The sequence below is a fragment of the Crinia signifera genome, chromosome 1 (assembly GCF_055691185.1).
Source record: "Crinia signifera chromosome 1, ASM5569118v1, whole genome shotgun sequence".
NCBI lineage: Eukaryota > Metazoa > Chordata > Amphibia > Anura > Myobatrachidae > Crinia > Crinia signifera.
The window spans coordinates 155,399,418-155,420,548 of NC_139217.1; the positions used below are offsets into that span (position 1 = coordinate 155,399,418).

The following is a 21,131-nucleotide window of genomic DNA, read 5'->3' on the forward strand; positions in this document are numbered from 1 at the left end:
CTACTTGTGTTTTTCCTCTCTCGAGTGCTGTTTAATTCTGCTTGTGATTTTTCTCAGGCAATTAACAATCATGCCAAGATGTACTGGTTACAGCAACTGCAGCTAAAAAGATGGGAGTTTTGTAAAATTGAACAAAAAATTGATACGGGGAATGTACCTGTTTTAGAATTCCATGACAACGAAAGTGGCAATCACTATACAGGTATGCATATGATAAGTATTTTATTTCCAATATAAAACTTGTGAAATTGTTCTTATTTAATTGTTCTCCAACTACTGTATATATTTTTTTATATATTAGTACATTTTATTGCAGAGCCTCATGCATAACAAGTAATACAATGCATAAACATCCAAAGGCAATATATACAGCTAGGGCCAGTAGCGCACGCAGGGGGGGTTTCTGAGTACCCAGAACCCCCCCCAGGAGTCTAAGGACCCTAGTCTGAAAGCTGAGGGTCCCCTCTTTCCATAGGTACAAGAATTTTAAAAATCAGCCCTTGGGAACCGGAGATATCTGACTTCAAAGCAGTGGTCCCCATCCAAGCCTGTTAATTGCTCTTCCCAGTCAGATATTTCAGGTTCTGTCTGACTTAGAGTTTTTCTGAGGGTATATTCTATAAGGCGGGAGAGGGCGACTTACCGGCACCCTGCTCTGGTCAACGAAATAATGGAAACATGACGACATAGTTTGTGGCAATTAAAATGGTCACAGCTTTATTTCACAAATCCATAATCATAACCAAATACTTTTGCAGGGCAAGGGATAGAAAGGGGAGCGGTGTGCTCTGTTCCTGCTAATGTGGTACCCCTGGGACGCGTCCATTCCACCGCCGTGGGTACGCGACCACGCCCCCTACCAAGTTGGTACCGCCTGGGCCGTGCCAGTCACCACCATGTGACTTACATGAACACGCCCCTTACACGCTATGGGCCGTGCCAGTCACCACCATGTGACTCACGTGAACACGCCCCTTACACGCTATGGGCCGTGCCAGCCACCGTCATGTGACTCACGTGAACACGCCCCTTACCATTATGGGATCAGCTACCATCCGCACCTCACCCTACCTGGCACGCAACCCGTATGGCCCCTGCCGTATTAATGCTGGAACCAGGCGTGCGGCCGCCTAATGGTGAGTATGCGAGGCATTCTGTAACTCCCCTACATTTCCTGCCTAGTGCACCGCTCCCTCCCCGCAATACTGTGACAACATTCTTATTCAAGCATCTTATACACTGTAATGACAAATGACAACCAAAGCCAACATTACAATTACACTCATAGCCAATAGATACAACAAGTATGCAAACAGTATATATATATATATATATATATATATATATATATATATTTCTTTCTTTTATTATTATTATGCTTTTTTTTTTTTTTTTTTTTTTTGTGATTTTTATTAATTGATTATTATTATAATTTTTTTTTTTTTTTTTTTTGAAACACAACATTTTGACGTGACAACTACAACATTTTTAAACCTGTCCAATACAAACTTTACAACCTGACACCTGTCAAGTGCCTTTCCCTGGCTTTACCCAAACAACTGGGCTGGGTGGGTGGGTGTCTCTGTCCTAGCTGGGTGATGAGTGAGCTCAGCCCCCTTGCTCTCTGCTTTTGTTCCTGCTGCTGCCCACTCCCCCCTCAATTAAACCTGTCCCTTCTCACTGGCCCTCCTCGTGGCTAGGTGACAAGCAGGGGACCGGCAACCCTGGCTGCTGCCTCCCCCCCCCCATCCCCCCGAACCCAAGTTTCCCGCCGTTGACCTGCAGGGTGCCTAGCGCCCCACCCCCTTATCCTGCTCCGGGGGCCATTTTGGCCCCCTGCGCTCCCTTAAGGCGGGAGAGGGCGACTTACCGGCACCCTGCTCTGGTCAACGAAATAATGGAAACATGACGACATAGTTTGTGGCAATTAAAATGGTCACAGCTTTATTTCACAAATCCATAATCATAACCAAATACTTTTGCAGGGCAAGGGATAGAAAGGGGAGCGGTGTGCTCTGTTCCTGCTAATGTGGTACCCCTGGGACGCGTCCATTCCACCGCCGTGGGTTTGCGACCACGCCCCCTACCAAGTTGGTACCGCCTGGGCCGTGCCAGTCACCACCATGTGACTTACATGAACACGCCCCTTACACGCTATGGGCCGTGCCAGTCACCACCATGTGACTCACGTGAACACGCCCCTTACACGCTATGGGCCGTGCCAGCCACCGTCATGTGACTCACGTGAACACGCCCCTTACCATTATGGGATCAGCTACCATCCGCACCTCACCCTACCTGGCACGCAACCCGTATGGCCCCTGCCGTATTAATGCTGGAACCAGGCGTGCGGCCGCCTAATGGTGAGTATGCGAGGCATTCTGTAACTCCCCTACATTTCCTGCCTAGTGCACCGCTCCCTCCCCGCCACACGAGGTTCCCGGCGTGCCGGGTACCGAAGCCCCCACCCTGCCCTAGCAACACCACCTTCCTCCGCCACTTATGCGGCTCCTCACCTGTGCTGCATGGGACTCCTCCCACCGGACTGTGACCATTCCACACTGGTTGCCCCCCAGTAACCTCATGCCACCCGGATCGTGCAAATGCATTTAAAAACATAATCACCATATGGTTCTTGAAATACATTTAAATGCTGCTGCTATGCTGATCTTCCCAGCAAGATACTTATTTGCCTGCAGCTCCACTCTGCCGCTCCACATTGGTTGCCTGCATTTACCGTATTCAACATAAAACACTTCTACTCGCATATAGAGCCATCAACCCTACTGCACCAGCATATATCTCCTCACTTCTCATCCATTCTGTCCAGTCTGCCCTGAAAACTCCCTCTCAGGCAAGCCTGCCATATTTTGTCTGCTGGTACCAGTTTGTTTAATCACTGTCTACCAGCGTCAGGTGCCGCGGACACAGCTGCACTATCTATGAAACCGTAAATAAACAAATAATTAATGAACTTGCCCGCATGTTCTTCCTGCCCAGCTGTTTGCTTCTAATAAACCAGCTGTCCCAGCCTTGTGAACCATGTGTACTACTCCGCCCCCCCCCCCCCCCCCTGGAGTGACCCTGCTTTCAGCGTTTGGCTTCTCCTTTCAAAGACCACAAGCTGTGTGCCTTCCTGCCATAACACCAACAGGGGTGGGGGAGCCGGAAGTGTTGGTATCACTCTAGCATCAAAGTATTTCCTCCCCCTATCTGGGAAGGTGGGGGCTGCCCCTGGGCGCTTGTGGAACTATCTCTCCCAGCATATCTGCTGTCTAGGACACCTTCTAACAAAGGGGACAAAATGCCATACCTTTGCAGTTTTGACCCAGGGAAATTTAACGTGCCTTTGTTCGCACTGTATATACAGTGTAAGCATGTCCAGTGTGCCCATGTCTTTACCTTAAACCCACCTTCCCCTAATTATTGCATATACTATGTAACCCACGCTGGGCCAGATGGGCTTCCTTATAAGGACCCTAAAGCCCTCCGGGAAGCCCTCCTGCAACCGCTTGGCCTCTGCCTTCCTAGGGTATCTGGATGGCCACCCAAAGATCCCCCCTAGCCTCCCTGGGCTAGGTGCTTTTTTCTGTGACTGTCGCTCCGGGTGCCTTGTCCCTGTGCTGACCTGTCTGCTTATAGCAATCCTTCGCTGGGTGATTCCCGCTACAGATTGTACATGTGTGTTTAAACTTACAGGACTGCCTGTTGCACTCTGCATCATTAAACAAGTAGCATTTAATCTTGTCCTGTTTGTGCGTGCTGGGCCCCCCTGCTGACTTCTGCATCACCCCACTCTTTTCTGCCAGGGCCTCTGTTTGTGTCTTAAACCATAGCTCCATATCCCTGGTGCCGTACTTGATGGGCTTATGTCCCTGTGACCTAAGCCTAAATGCCTCATCATACCTGCGCCAAGCTTGGCCGCCACAATCGTTGTGCATGCTATATATCAGGTTGACATATTTTACCATGTTCATTAGCATGTTGGGGTACGCTTGCACGTAACAGCCTGTGTACGCCAACATTCCCGATACCCAATGCTCTATCGTCTTGTAGACTTCTTTCTGCCCAGTACCCTTATCGCTGAATTTTTCTTTCTCCCTCCAACCGCATTCCGTAAGGGAGCATATATCTATAAAGTCGCCCTTCACAATCTCTTTTCTGAGCTTCACGGGTAAGTGCGCTTCTAGTGCGCCCAGTGCATGATCCGCCTCGCCTCCCTGGTGCAAAAACCCTGACTTCCCCGCCTCGGCTTGCCCTATTTTACTTAACAGGGCATCTGCCCCTGGCGTGGCTAACTTCTTATTCTTAATGTTTAATCGTGCCAATCGCAGCCTTTCCCTCAGCTCCTTGCACTTCTCATCATCGTCTGTACCTGAGTCGCTATCTCCCGCAATGCTCTGCTTGTTACGGCTGAGTGCCCCTGCGCCTGTGCCATCATCTGCGATGCTCTGCTTGCTATTACTGCACGGCAATGCCCCTGTGCCTACCACTATGCTCTGTCTGCCCTCTTCAGTAACCTCGGACACGGAAACATTTTTCACATTGCTACCCTGCCAAACCGCATCAATACCTGCATATACATTACAAACATTGCTTATCTCACCAATACCGTGCGTTGCCAATCCGATGCTTCCTTGAACCGCGCTTATCTGGGCAATGGCCCCAGTCCCCACCGATTGTGCTGGCACCCTGCTGGCCGAGGCATGGGTCAAACTGCTTCTACCTGGCTGTGTTGCCGCCCTGCTGGTCGAGGCATGGGCCAATGTGTCCCCAATTGTTCCGTGGCAAGATCCCCCCGCCCCCCCTTTGGCTTGCTCCAGCAATGCCTGCATCTGCTCCTCCTCGGCAAGACGCTCTGGCCCCTGCGCCCTTTGGGTATCAAATCTCTGTGCCCGCTGCCCATTAGCAGGGGTAGTGGGGCTGCAATACTCCCTCCGGGGGAGGGAAACAAAATGGGCCGAGTGGGCGAAATGACCCTGGCTCCCGCCCCCCGCCGCTGGCTCCTGGCAATCCTCCCGGCCCCCCCTATGACTTGGGGTGAAATTGGGCTGCCGAGCAGGGCTATTGTAGCTCTGGGTTTCCGCCAGGAAGACCCACTTTCCCCGCACCCCTGGAGAACCTGATGTGGTCTCCCTGCTGCCCCCCCTCCCCCCTGTGTCCCAGCAATCCTCCCTGCACCCCTTCCGGCGTGTCCAGTTGGGCCTGGTGCGTAAAAACACTGCCCTGGCCCTCCACCCCTGATTCGTGCCCCTCTGATCCCGCGGCCTCAGGAATCACCTCCCCCCTCAAACGCTTGCCTTCACCCTGTAGCGATGCCCCGTCTGACCTGGCCGGAATTTCCCTTCTGCGTCCCCGTGCTGCTGCTTGTGCTGCTGCTGGCCGGATGCTTGAGAAACCTTGCTGAACCGACTTGCTCTGCACTTTTTTCCTCAGACCACTAGATGGCGCCCGCGAGCTTCTTCTCCCCTGCATGTGGTGCCTTCCTCGATCGTCCCCTTCTCCGAATCGTGCTGGCTTAATCCTGCTTCTATCCGAACGATTTCCAGGCTTTTTACCTCCCTCCATGCTGCTCCCTGAGATGGCCTGCGAATGCTGGAATGTGAGGAATGTTAGGTATGGAGCCGGTGCTGCTGGATGTGCAGCTGGGAAAGCACTATCCTCCTTGATGTGTACTCAGCTGGGACTGCTACAGGCCTTCTTGGAATGCAGTAACTGCTCCCTGCTGATTCCTTTGTTCTGCTGGATATAAGTGTTGGAGCTGCTGAAGATGTGTCTCTGTCCTAGCTGGGTGATGAGTGAGCTCAGCCCCCTTGCTCTCTGCTTTTGTTCCTGCTGCTGCCCACTCCCCCCTCAATTAAACCTGTCCCTTCTCACTGGCCCTCCTCGTGGCTAGGTGACAAGCAGGGGACCGGCAACCCTGGCTGCTGCCTCCCCCCCCCCCATCCCCCCGAACCCAAGTTTCCCGCCGTTGACCTGCAGGGTGCCTAGCGCCCCACCCCCTTATCCTGCTCCGGGGGCCATTTTGGCCCCCTGCGCTCCCTAAAGCTGGGACTCTCCCCCTTTGATGGACAATAGAAGCTTGTCTCTAATGTTCCCAGAACCAGAGATATCAGCCTTCCAGCAGCTGGTTACTGCTCCAGCTCCACACACCTGGTGTGTAGTTTTATATCCTCGTTGGCAGATTGCTCTGCCTCTTGAACTCTGATCCCCTAGTCCCCAATACCATTAGGTAGGTGGAATCCTCTAGTTTTTAATTCCATTAAAACTGGAGATATCTGCAGTCAAGCAAGCTGTCCTCCCACCAGAAAATTATGCATAATAAGCCCACTCCACTATACACCCCTCCTCTGCATTTTAAACATCCTCTACCACCCTGCAAGTTACGTATCAGGGCACCTTCATTCAGCCCAATGCCCCCTTCTTCCACCTCATCTCCCACCATCTGTGCAGTAAAGGGGTAATTAGAGGAAATTACTGATCCAGGCCCTACATGCTGAGCGGTTGATATAACCACCCGCAGGACATCAAAGCTTTCCCCACCCCTACCGATGGAGGATCGGTAGGTGCCCCAATACATTGCTATGCCCAGGGGTCTACACTGCGGTTGACTCCCCTGTATGTATATATATATATATATGTGTATGTATGTATGTGTGTATATATATATATATATATAATGTGTGTGTGTACTTTAACTGACCCGGCATATACTGGGTCACCTAAGTGTCCATCTCCGTGCTTTGCTCCGCCCCTCTGGAAACCACCTTCTGAAAATCCTGCGTTTGCCACTGAGGGCATCGAGAGAAGCAATGCCGTTTTAGCATATAATAGTTCAATTGCAAAACAATAAACCATACAATAAAAGAAGTAAAGAGAGAAAAAGAAAAAGGTGGTTGAAGATGGAGAATAGAGGCAAAGTAAAGAAAGAGTGAAAAAGCAATAGGGAGGGGCTACTGCTCCACCTGTATTTTAAATCCACTTCACTGGATCAGAATAGTAGAATATATTACATATTGGGAGAGCACTTTCTCTATACAAATCCAGACCCTCTTGATCGGGGCCGCACGTGCAGGAGAAGAGCGGGCAGGGGCAAGGAAATTCCCAGCATTTTATGGGTGTCCCCAATGCCTGCTCAGGGCAGGTGAGCTGACGTCACATGACATAAACCTCAGCCCCCGTCCCCTTTTTGGCCATCTCCAGGTGAAATTAATGTGGAAATACAAAGCAAATCCGTACTGCCTTTTTTCTTTTAAAGTAAATGACTGAAACTTCAAGGCAGCTGGAATTTATTTCAAATGTCTTCAGTTTTAATTTAAAGTGGCATAATCCTCACCACTAGCTATACCCCAGTGTTCCAGTGACTGTTACAGACAAAAGGATTTAAACAAAATGCCTCTTTATATCATCATATATAGCAAACCTTTTACAGTTACTTGCAGAAATGTGATAACATATTGGAAATTATGATATTCATTTCATGGATATATAACTTTAAAAAATCCCTCTAGCCTTTATTGCAAAGTTCTAGTTACAGTATATCAACATAAATAGAATAGTATCAGCATTAATGTCTATTTAGCTCGGCCCCTCCCTGCATGAGCTACTGAGTGGCTTGCACCCCCTCCCCCCCCCCCCCCCCCCAAAAAAAAAAAAAAACATTTTGGAGACTATGGATTTCAGAATAATTTTGTATAAAGGATATTTGGATAAGGGATACTCAACCTGTGTATATGTGTATATATATATATTTTTTTTAAGTTTTAGTTGGCCATGATAATTGTTACATTGACTCGATCAAACATTAAGGTCCTGGGAGATGTCTGACATTCGTCACATTGCTTTATCTTGAATTATACGTAAAATTCCATGTCTGTAAACTTGGCTAGAGTACAGTTTAGCATCGCTATATACATGCAGTATATACAATAGCAATGTGTCATGTTTCAGCAGGAGATGGTAGCTTTTTGCCTACAGTGAAGACACCAACAGAAGTGGTAGGTTTATCAGTTGCCTCAAGACCAGCTCCTCAGCAATCCACATCTCTGCAAAATTTCTCCCTCAAACATCCATGGAAAGAAATACAGTGAGTGACCTGAAACGTTTTTCTGGAGATTCTTTTTTTTTTCAATTCTAAAAGAGATTTTCACATAAAATAGGACAGGGAACATGTTATTGTCTCATATTAATGTACTCAACAAATACACAATTAATATGTTCCAGAAGAAGATAAAATGGTACTCTTTACCTAGAACGGCGCCCGCGATCATGATCGCGGGCATCGCGTTAAAAAAAAAAATTGCGTCCGTCGCGTGCACTAAATAAGCGCACGCGACCGACGCGATGCCCGCGATTTGCCATAGGGACCAATGTTAAATGTCCAAATTGACCTCAATTTCATGTTCAATGCCTCAATGGACGCGATTTTCCCATAGGAAACCATGTTAAATGTGGCACAAAGGGAAAATAGGCACCCTGAAGTGTTAAATGGCCCCCACAATTTTTAACGCCACCCCACGATCAACGTGAACCCGAAGCGCAGCGAGCCCGTGAGGGGCGGCGGTACGCGTCCTACGACCTTTTCATACCCCTACTATCCACGATGGCGTGGAGTTGAGAATAGAATAGTGTGGCGAGCGCAGCGAGCCACCGAGCCCGAAGCGAGTGGCGAGGGGACGCGGATACCTTCACAGGTAAACGTGTCCCTTCGCGGGCTTCACAGGTATCCGCGTCCCCTCGCCACGCTTCGGGCTCGGTGGCTCGCTGCGCTCGCCACACTATTCTATTCTCAACTCCACGCCGACGTGGATAGTAGGGGTATGAAAAGGTCGGAGGACGCGTACCGCCGCCCCTCGCGGACTCGCTGCGCTCGTCACGCTTCGGGTTCACGTTGATCGTGGGGTGGCGTTAAAAATTGTGGGGGCCATTTAACACTTCAGGGTGCCTATTTGCCCTCTGTGGCCCATTTAACATGGTTTCCTATGGGAAAATCGCGTCCATTGAGGCATTGAACATGAAATTGAAGTCAATTTGGATATTTAACATTGGTCCCTATGGCAAATCGCGGGCATCGCGTCGGTCGCGTCGCATGCGTTTATTTAGTGCATGCGATGCCCGCGATTACCGCGACGGGCGCCGTTCTAGGTAAAGAGTACCGATAAAATTATATGAAAGATATAAAGTATAAATGTCGCTTACATTTATTATGGTGTGCAACCCTATAAAATACAGTAACATGATTTTATTATAAAATATCTAACATATTGAAATAATAAAATGTCTTCTCTGCAGGGACACTCATTAGGCTAGTCCAATGTGAGCTATCCTTAAATATCTAATCAAATCAATAAAGTAAAGGTGATATTATTCAATTTATATTCATATATCTTTATAATACATTGTATTGTGTTAACTATAAAGTTATTTATTTATTTACAGTTTCTTATATAGCGCAGCAGATTCCATTGCGCTTTACAATTGTAGACAAAATAATAAAACAAACTGGGTAACAACAGACAGACTTGGAGGTAGGAGGGCCCTGCTGCAAGCTTACAATCTATAGGGATATAGGGGGGAAACACAAGGACAGGCACCAGTAATAGCATAGCAGTTACTAGTCCAGAAGGGAAGCTATATACAGTAATACATAAGTGCCTCAGAGGGTTATGCATGTAGAACTTAAATATGATAGGCTTGCCTGAAGAGGTGAGTATTCAGGGAACATTTGAAAGTTTGGAGGTTAGGTTTTAAAGTTAGTATGGACCGTGTAATGGTTAGCATTACAGCCTGTGATCTTTCAATTACCATGCTATTGCAAGATTATTGTACTTTCTCTGACTTTATTAGCTTTAACTCTTTGTGTGAGATGGACAATATTGTCATTAGCCTCTTGCAATGCTTGTTTGAATGAGTCAGCCTGTGCTTGCATCATGGGAGTCCATTGAGTCCTTAATAGCTTCTACAACTTCAGCATAGGAGGCTAGGATCCCTGTTTGGGCATCTGTGGATAAGGCCTCATAAGGTAAGGAATGTGAGAATGAGGTAGTAGGAGAAGGACTAGGCTGGTGTGGGCTGGCTGAGGGTGCGGTCGCAGGAGCTGAGGGTGCCACAGCCACCATCTTGGATTTCTTCCCCTCTACTTTTTTTATGCTGGCGCTGGTTTTTGTAGGCATTAGGAAGGGGGGAATACTTCTGTGTACATTGAGGAGAGCTTCCCCTGCATGGTTATGGCTTCAGTCTGGTTGTTCTAGACCCTGGTAGAGCTGTGTAGATGAGGGAGCTGACTGAGGCCATACTTCCCGACTTTCCTGATTTTTTTTGTGGGACTGCCCTGTGTTTTTGGTTCCCCCATGTTACTTACAGCTCTCACATCGCTGGTCATGCAAACAACATTTGAGAAAATGGGAGGCATGGCCTCGTGAGGCCATGCCCCTAATTTCGGCCGCGTGTCGAAGGCACACTTGTGTCCCCTCTCCACAGCCACCTGCGGGAATGGAACCGGGAGTCTGAACCCAGGATTTTATATAGTCTGGTCCATCCCTTTCAGACTGGCAGCCCCCTCTGGCTTATTGCTAAGTTTGTGGAAGGATGAGTGCATGTAATTAAACGTTCATGATGTCACCGTAAGCACATGGTATGTCGGCACTTAGACATGAGATCATCTCCAAGTGCCATCTCTTCCTATGCAGTGAATGAGATCCAGGTCACATTGACCCTGCTTAACTGTTCACACTGCACCTCGAGCTGTGTAGAAGCCACGTTACACCCTACTCATTACTCAGGTTGAAATGCTGGATCTGGTTATTTCAACTGAGTGCTTTCACACTGCACAATATCCAGGGTTTGCTACTTGTTCATGTGAAAGATTTTGCTGGCAGTGTGAAAGTGTTCTTAATGCTTCTTATGTTTTTTGATCTATATAACTAATAAGTTCTGATCAGCTTTGAGTCTATCACTGAGAAAAAAATAATTTTATATATATATATATATATATATATACATGTCGGGAGCTCGGCACTCTCTGTTTAATGAATAATGACCTATATATATATATAATTTACAGTATTTATGTCTTCCACACACACTTTAGTTTATTTCTGTAGCTCATTAAGCAGATACCTTGCTAGCAGATGCATCACTAGCAGGATGTGGGCACTGCATCCATCACTGGGTTACAACAAAGGGGTGACACCAGTATGGTGCAGGTGCTAAAGGATAACGTCACAGTGCAATGCCCGCATCCTGGTCACTAAAGAGGAGCCAACCGTGCAATCAGAGGGTGGTATTCAATCTTGGCCGCTATTTCCGTCTGGGGAAATAGGGGCTGCCTCTTATTCAATGCTGGAGTTTCCGGCAGCATTGAAGGTGGATTTTACGACAAAAAATATCCTACTTAAAATCAAGTCGGGTCTGTTATGTCGGAAATGGCTGCAGAATGTCGAATTCACAGCTGTTTTTTGGACAGCAGAACGAAAACAGTAGTAGTTTTTTAGTAGTTTTTAAGATCGATGCAATGAGGCCACGCTCCCTTACCCAATATGCCATGCCACCATTTCTGAGCATGCAGGCCTACATAACACACTGTGGGGTAGATTTATTAAGCTTGGTGAAGAGATAAAGTGTCTGGTTTTTATCACCGGCCAATCAGCTCCTAACTGTGAAGTTACAGACTTGGGGCCAAATTCTCTAAGCTTCAAAAGTGATAAAATGAAGAGTGATAAACAACCAGCCAATCAGCTCCTACCTGCCATGTCACAGACTGTGTTTGAAAAATGTCAGACAGGATCTGATTGGCTGCCTGTTTATCACTCTCCATTTTATCACTTTTGAAGCTTAGAGAATCTGGGCCATGGTTTGAAAAAATGAACCGGTGATAAAAACAGACATTTTATCACTTCACCGAGTTTAATAAATCTACCCCGTGTGACACCAACTTTAGAGATGCTCCTGCTTGCTATTAATGCAAAAAAACATGGTTACAGATCAAATATACCACCAGGATGTTGCAAATTATGTTATATCTGGCTAAATAAAGTTGTTTTATTTTATGTTAAATAGAATCATTAACTTTTATTGTTTTCTAAAACCATTATAATTGTGTTCGACAAAATAGATTACAAGTGATTCATAGTGACACAGTCTCTTTCCTGGTATCCAGCAAATAATAATCAGGTCACTTGTGAGTCAAGCTCACACTGCATGTACATTATATTCTTCTGGCAGTAGTGTTCCCTGTAGAGCAGTGATTTTCAACCTTTTTACCTTGCGGCACACTAAATAAGATTTTCAAATTACCAAGGCACACCATGAGATCCCCACAGGGCAAAACACATTGGCCCCCCACAGGAAAAATCCAAACCTATTGGCCTCCATATAAAAAATAATAACACTGGTCCCCACAGGTAACAAAACTAAAATACATTGGCCCTTTACATGAAAAAAATAGACCAGTAAATAACAGTTGAACTGGTAAACTGGTTTGGGCGTCTCTAGATCTGGGGGCACACTTGGGAGCAGCTCAAGGCACACTAGTGTGCCACGGCACAGTGGTTGAAAAACACTGCTGTAGAGGCACATGCTCATCCTGCATCCTGGTCTCCTGCTTTTATAATTAGCGCAACAGATTCTAATTAATAAATTAAAACTGTATTAATCTTGGAGAATTAACATGACTTTACAGTAGAATTGGTCAGTATATCAGAAGAATTACATTTATTCTTACAAGTACATACCTCCCAACATTTGTAGCGTGGCTGACGGGACTCCTGTACGCGCCAAAGGCCTACAATCCAAATTGGGGGGTGTGGCTACTGCACAAGGCCATTTTCACGTCTGAGGGGGAATGGGCAGCGCTCAGTGAACTGCTAGGCATACCCATACCTCCCAACTTTTGTAGTCCAGCCGGCGGGGCGCTGATGCTGCGCGCCGCAGGCGCGTTGAAATTTTCGAGGGGAGTGGCCTAATTTGGGGGCGTGGCCTATACTCGCGACTCCTCCGCGAGGCCACACCCCCATTTTGCCGCTATGGGGGCATGACCCAGAGGCTCTGTGAGCCTCTAGCCATGCCCCCAGCCCCCTGGCTGCGGGAATAGACGCTGTGCGCATGCGCACAGCGTTTATTCCCCGCTGCTTAGCAGCTGACAGGGGGGACTCCCAACAGCCCCCCCACACCGCGGGACACTGCCGCCCGCGGGTGGGACATCGGGACAGGCCCTGACAATCGGGACTGTCCCGATCAAATCGGGACTGTTGGGAGGTATGGGCATACCCCCTGCCCCTTTGTCTTCGGGAATAGAAGCTGCGCACAGCATCTGTGCACCTCTACTCTGCTCAGTATGCAACGTGTAGCCCCTACTGTGGGACACTGACAGCCCTGGGTGGGTTTGTCCACAAGAAATGGGACAGCCCCCTTAAAATCGGGACAGTTTAGAGGTATGCAATTATATGTTTCCCCTGAACTAGTTCCTCTGTATTACAGATTCATCCTAGCAATATCTATTTTTAGAGTGTAAGGAAATAACAATTGAAGATATGAAACTGTTTAACCTGCATTTTAGGAATTGTATCATCATAAGTCCTCTTAAAAGTTTTCAGATTTCAATAAATAGGTGTTACTATCAGTGTATGTGATAAGAGTATATATACTTGACTTCCGGTTCCTGCTTCCATGGGACCAGCAGCAGAGTGCTGAGCTCCCTGACCGCCCCGGCCAGCCAGCCACACTACGCCGCACAGGACCCCTCAAAACGCACCAGAAACCTGCAGGAAGCCCCCACCGGCACCCCAACCCTGCCGATGCAGAAATTATTTGCCCAGGGGAGACTACAGCAGCACCACCAGACCGCTGCTACGCTGGACGCCACATCCAAGATGGCCGCCGCCACACAACACTCGAGGCAGCAGCCACAAACAGCGCAGACTGAGAAGGGTGAGATGTCTGCCCAGCCCCTACAAGGTCCCACCAGCACCCCAAGCCTACCAATATCAAAATCCCTGCCCCAGGGGAAGCCACAGCAGCAGCGCCAGCCAGCTACAGCACAGGGCGCCACATCCAAGATGGCCGCCGACACACAGCACACAAGGCAGCAGGCACAGAGAGCACAGGCTGAGGCAGAGGAAATGTCTGCCCAGCCCCAAGTAAGTGCTGGAGAGGCCCCCTTTATACCCTCCACCCAGATAGATATGTTTGCTCCCTCCCCAACACCACCCCTGGGTTCAGCATTATCTTATGCAGATGTGGTCAGAGCCATACAGGACACTATAAACCCCATTCTGGATGCACACGCTGCTAAGCTGCAGCAATCTGTACAGGACATTAAGTCACAACTTAAGCAGGTCTCCAAAAGGGTTACTGCAAATGAGACTCACCTGGGAGAAGCTTTCCAGGACATCTCAGCTTTAAAAACCACCACGGAATATCTGCAGAAATCCTCCTATTCCATGCAGAATAAACTGGACGATCTGGAAAATCGTTCCAGAAGGAATAACCTCCGTATTATAGGACTCCCTGAAACCTTAAAGGGCCCTGACCTATATGCCTTTATCTCATCCACCCTCCCTGATCTACTGAATGTTACAGAGGCCTGCACGGGCATAATCATTGAGAGGGCGCATAGGCTAGGCCCACCTCGCGATGACCGCACCAACAGACCCTGCCCGGTGATCTTTAAATGCCTCAACTTCCAACACAAAGAAGCCCTATGGATGGCATTTAGGCAAAACCGATCCCTTCAGTGGAATGGGAATAAGCTTCTGATTTTCCAGGACTTCTCCGCAGAAGTCACGAGAGCGAGAAAGGAGTTCTCCCCGTTATGTACCAGACTGGTAAAAGACCGAGTGAAATTTGCGCTACTATATCCCGCTAAGCTGCGTCTGTTTTCAGGAAATTCTTTTAAGGAGTTCAGTACAGTACAAGATGCCGAGGCCTACCTATTGGAGCAAGCCCAAGCCTCCTTTTCACCGGCGGGCCCTGACGACACCGAAACTGATTGAGGCCAGTGACTTCATCTGAAACCCACTACCTGACGTCCAATCTACAACTGCCTTATTGTCCACCCCCATCTCATTCATCAGGGGACACACATCTTAGTCACTCCCACGCTGGACGTGGGATCGTTACTTACTGGCCCTAACCTGGATTCGTCCCCCCCCTCCCCGTGAGTCACTGGACTCTTTGGCTCTACGAGACTTATCCATGTGGACGGCAGCTTCCCCGATCACAGAACTTACTTAAGTTCTATTGCAAAAGTTCCAGGTTTTCTTTTTTGTGCGAATTTATTTTTGCATCTGATTTCCACCAGCTTTATACTGTTTGTCTTTCTTAACGTATATTGATAAGTATGTTATATTTAGCGGTTTTGTTTCGGCGCCATTTGTGGGGCCTGGAGACCACGTTGGTCCCGACCTCAAGCTGGCCCTGAAAAATTATATCTTTTATGGCCGGGGCGAGCCTTGTGGCTCATGTATCTGTTTCGCTTCCCCCCCAGGGGGCATGGTACCCAGTGGCCGTCTCTGCCGCTGGGACTCCAGAAGTCTCTTTTTTATGTTTTGCATTGTTTGTTTTCCTTGAGGAGCTAGGATGCGGAGGGGAACCCACCTTGCCCACGCAAGATCTACCCCTTCTTACTATGTTAAACTTGTGGGTTCCGCCTCCTACCCCCTGGTTGCTCCTATTCCCCCTCCTTTCCTCGTGTTCTTCCCTTCTGTCTTCTCCCCCTGTCTTTTTGATAATATGTCTAGAGATGATCAGATTCATTTTAATACACAGTGTTGTGTGGCTCGGATATTGGGCGGTTGCACTGTATGGAAATTCGGTCAGCTTTTCCCACTCATTAGATGATAATGGCTAATTTGAAGGTGGTAACATTGAATGTAGGTGGCTTCCACGTCCCTTCTAAGCGTAAGAAGACATTGCTTTACCTTCATAAGCTACAGGCGGATGTGGTGTTTCTCCAGGAGACGCACCTAACCCCCCATTAAACTTTAAAATTGAACACAATGGGTTGGTCACTTTTGGCAGCATCCCCATACTACTCAAAATCCAGAGGGGTTGTCATTTTAACTAACAAGAGTGCCCCAACTCAGGTGCACTGCACTGTTACTGACCCGGAAGGTAGATGGGTACTCGTGGACGCCACCGCACACTCAACTAGGATCACGATGTGTAATGTATATGCTCCTAATACCTTTTCCAAACTGTTTTTTAGGAACTTGGTTACCCTGTTAACACCATATATGGATACTACTATTGTATTGGCAGGTGATTTCAATGTTGTGGCCTCCAATGTGCTAGATAGGGACTCAGTAGCCAAAACCAGACGTCCCCCCCCCAGCCATGGGATCCAATATCTGATGTCTAGTCTTCACCTGACGGATGTCTGGAGGGCTTACAACCCGGTAGAACGCGAATTCACATGTCTGTCTGCAGCCCACAGAACACTGTCTCGAATAGATTACATGTTATTATTCACACAGGCCTTTCCCCGGGTTCAAGATACTAAAATTTAAACGATCACCATATCGGATCACGCTGCATGCTGGTTCACCTTACACTCTTCCCAAGACAGGGGCACATACATAAACTGGAGATTCCCTAGTCACCTAGCCAACTCTACTAAATTTAAATCCCTACTTGAATCCACATGGATGGACTACAAACAAAATAATGAATCCACGTCCATTGCCTCCCCCCTCATGTACTGGCAGGCATCTAAACCTGTACTGCGGGGTGCAGTAATCTCCTACACCTCCCACTTGCGTAAAGAAAAAACTGCGCACTATTTAGAGGCGCAGGCATCTTTAACGGCAGCCTATCAGATTTTTAAAACGTCACCAACCAATGCAAACAAAATAGCGTTTACCCAGGCCAAAGCGATATTTGATGCCCTTCTGACTAAGCTCGAGACTAGGATCTCCTTCCAGACCCAAAGCAAATACCATAGATTTGGAGGTAAATCCAATCGGCTTATGACTAATCTACTACAGGGCCAACACCCCCCTACCACTATCACCGCCCTAAAGGATGATACGGGCACCCTTCATCATAAAGGAAGCGACATCTCAGCGGTCCTACATAAATTCTACTCGCAGCTATACACCTCCTCACCAGGAGGCCCAAAAGGCCGTTTTACCAGGCTGGTAAAACGGCCTTTTGGGCCTCCACCTCAATCCCGACCCTAGGGACTGACCGTGCCACCAGTTTGTTGGCAGATATTTCGGAGGAAGAGGTATCTAGGGCAATTGGTCTCCTTAAGCCAGGAAAGGCACCGGGCCCTGATGGCCTGACAAGTGAGTACTACAAATTATTAGCTCCCAAACTGGTTACCCCATTAACAACCCTCTTCAACTCTTTCCTCAAAGGCACTCCTCAACCCCCATACTTTAATTCGGCACTCCTCAAGCTTATTTTAAAACCAGGCCGAGACCCCACCCTCCCCTCATCCTACCGACCAATATCACTTCTAAACACTGATTACAAGATCTACACGAAAATTCTAGCTGATAGGCTAAAAATTCTACTCCCTGAGATCATTCACAAGGACCAAACGGGCTTCATATGGGGCAGACATTCGGTCTTAAACATTAGGAAGCTCCTCACAGTCATGCAATACCACCAGTCATTGAAATCCCCATCACCTCAGGCCATCCTCTCCCTAGACGCCGAAAAGGCCTTTGACATGGTCTCCTGGGACCATCTTATCACCACACTGCAAAACTTCCAGTTCCCAGAACCATTTATAACCACAATTATGAATCTCAACTCCCAATCTACATCCCAGATTCTGACCAATAATTACTTGTCTCCCCCGTTTAACCTGAAGCGAGACACTCAACAGGGCTGCCCTCTCTCCCCACTCCTTTTTGCTCTGGCCCTAGAGCCCCTGGCTATTAAACTAAGAGCCTCCTCCGCGGTAACAGGAATTAAGGTTGGAGCCAGAGAGGTGAAGCTAAGTCTGTTCGCAGACGACATGCTTCTTTTCCTATCGAACCCCCCAAATCCATCCCGGAAGCCATGGCAATCATAGACCATTTTGGATCCTTCTCGGGACTCAAGGTTAACTATGAGAAATCCCGTATTCTACCCCTAGCCTGGCCCCCATCATACCCCGATTCCTTCCCAGCATTGAGTCAGTTTAGCATTTGCACGGCCCGATGAAATATTTAGGCATTATGATACCATTGCACCTTAATGCACTATACACTTCCAATTTTAAACCTGTATTGCAGGCCATGGCAAAACTATTAGAAAGATGGCACACTCTCCCTTTATCCCTCTATGGCCGAATCACGGTGATCAAAAGTGTAATTTTCCCTAAATTGTCTTACCTGCTGCAAATGCTCCCCCTCGCCCTCACTAAAGCAGATCTTTCCCGTTATAATACTATGGCCAATAAATTTATTTGGATGGGGAAAAAAACAAGAATGCCCCTTACCAGGCTATTCCTTCCTAAAGCTGAGGGAGGATTTGCCTTACCCCAAGCGCAAAACTTCTCCCAAGCCGCCCACTTCAGATACGCCACAGATTGGCTTCTGAACAAGTCGTTATACACCAATGAAAACCTGGAACGTGCCCTCTTCCACCCTTTTGCTCCAGCAGCCTTGCTCCATACCCCACGCACCAAGCTTCCAAGCGTTATAAAAGACAACCTCCTTTTCAAAGAAACATACACAATGTGGATCACCATCCATAAAAGATTTGCTAGGAACCCAACTAGTAGCCCCCACGCTACGTTCTGGGGCAACCCGTCCTTTGCCCCAGGTCTAAATAATCACTTATTTCTGGAGTGGCGTCAGAAGGGCATCGCAGCTATCTGCAACGTTTTTGACCCAGGTGGAAAGATTCTCTCTTTCACAGAACTGGCCGACAAATTCCATCTCCCGCGATCCCAATTCTTTATGTATCTGCAAGCCCGTCACTATGCCCAGTCTTTACCCCAACCTTTTACATCCCCAGTCACCACAGATCCTATCCTTAGTCTACTAGCCCCACACAACGTCCTGGGCTATAGAATAAGAAATCTATACCAGTCACTCATTATACTCCCAAGAGACAAGCTCCTCCAAATGTTGGAAATTAAGTGGAAAACTGATATCCCCTCACTCCCACCGACCCAATCATTACTAAAAAATCTCCCCACCACTCTCAAACACTTGCAGTCTGCTTCTCTTCAGGAAACCCACTTGAAATTCCTTAACAGGGCCTATGTATCACAGCGACAAAGGAGCCACTTTGTTCCAGGAGATCTGGGTCTCTGTCCTAAATGCAAGATAATAGGGGCCACCCTTTTCCATAATTTTTGGGAATGCGGCAAGATTAGAATTTTCTGGAGGAAAGTCCTGGGTTTCCTGAATACCTTATTTAACCTGCAACTCACATATGATCCCATCCCCATCCTTTTCCTTAACTTTAAAAATTGGACACTTGGACCGCATAAAAAAAGGATAATACCACTTCTTAGCTTGATACTGGTCCAGTCTAAAAAACTGATCCTGACCCACTGGATCCACAGGGTTTCCCCGTCGCTTACGGAGTTGAAACACTCATTACTGAAAATCATGTATTATGAACGTCAGGCATCCCTGCATGACATTGAGAAAGGTGTGATTCGTTTCTATGCTAAGTGGGACTTCTTTATTCAATCATTAGACCCAGAAATACAGTCTTCCATTCAGAAGATTTTCGAAAATACCACTTGGATCATGCTACGCCAGATTACATAGTATTGATCGTACTCTGAAACCCCCCCCCCCCTTTTTCTTTATCTCATAGTGAATGCTGTATTGTCTCATTTACTTGTCATCTTCCCTTCCTTGTCCTCCCACCCCCCTTTTTCCCCTTCCTCCCCTCTTTGTTCGTATGTGTTTAAATGTTCAGTTGGCGGTTTATGGCCAACGTTATGTTATGTTGGAAGAAAAGTCAAATTTGAAATAATGGCGGGAAAGGAACCACCGTTACACGGTAGGGTGCCACATATGTGGTCACCCCTGAGTTACTTCTCCATCTCTCCCTCCTAGCTGGACCTGTATTAGGCTCAAAACTTTCTACGGTGGCTTTGTCTACTACCGACAAGTTATGCTTTAGTAATTTATATTCATAGTTTGCGAGATGAGCAGACCGGAGACTGTGTACAATGCATGCCGGAGACCTCTTCTGATGTAACAGTTTACCTGTATTGTAGCTTTCACATCACACTTTTAAAACGGTATATTGCCGTTTTTTTGCCTTTTAAAACGTTTAAGGCTGCAGTGTGAAAGTGTCATAGTTGAAATACCATTTAAAGTTAACTAGTATTTCAACACGTCCTACTCGTTTTAAAGCCAATTCAGAGCCGTTTTTTGTGCTGTCTGAATGGCACTGAAATGGTATTTAGTAAAAAATAAAGGTTATAGCACTGTGATAGGCTGTCCCTTGTCTTGTGTCCCTTCCCTGAACCAGGAAATAAGCTGTGGGTAGAAACGTGTTCAGAGGTTAAACGGCTTGACTGGTGATGTGAATTGTACTTAAACGGTATTTTTAAATGGTAATCTGCTGCAATATGAACACTAGACCCGTTTAAAATACCATTTAAAATTACAGTTTTTCAAAACGTTTCAAAATGTTTTATGTGATGTGAAAGCTACATATTTGTATTTTATTATTATTTGTTTTGTTTTCTCTATTTTCAAAAAAACTACAATAAAACGTTTATAAAAAAAAAAAAAAGAGTATATATACTTATGTGATCAGATGCGATGGGACATCTCAGACAAGAAAGTCCAGGTGGAACAGTGCTGTTATTTGTAGTATTGTGCAGCAGGTGTAGGGAATACAGACTTCCAACTACACGGGCAGGTGTGCGTTACTGTATAATATACATCATTTTTTTTTTTTTTTTGTAAGAAGCTAATAACCTACCATTATTTTTTTGGGGTGTGGGAGAAAACTGGAACACCCAGAGGTAGCCCACACAATCGAAACTGTAATGATAAACACTACCTCAAATCTACTCCTTAATATGAAATACAAATATCATCTATTTTGACTATGGACAGATTGCAAATATCAAATAAATAATTGCGTCAGCCATCCTACTATTATTAATATTATTATTATGATTATTATTATAATTAATAATGGTATGAGTAAAATCACAA

General features: G+C 46.9%; 1 protein-coding gene across 5 annotated transcripts in view; it reads left to right on the forward strand.

Moving 5' to 3' along the window:
* The window catches only part of TBC1D2 (TBC1 domain family member 2), a 65,635-nt gene that overhangs the window by 11,549 nt on the left and 32,955 nt on the right, over positions 1 to 21,131 (forward strand). For 4 of the 5 annotated variants that reach the window (XM_083174941.1, XM_083174954.1, XM_083174937.1 and 1 more), the window contains exons 3-4: positions 58 to 202; positions 7,951 to 8,086. In XM_083174941.1, coding sequence (XP_083031067.1) covers positions 58 to 202; positions 7,951 to 8,086 — 281 coding nt within the window. The remainder of the gene's footprint in view (positions 1 to 57; positions 203 to 7,950; positions 8,087 to 21,131) is intronic. The other variant, XM_083174947.1, reaches the window with a different exon arrangement.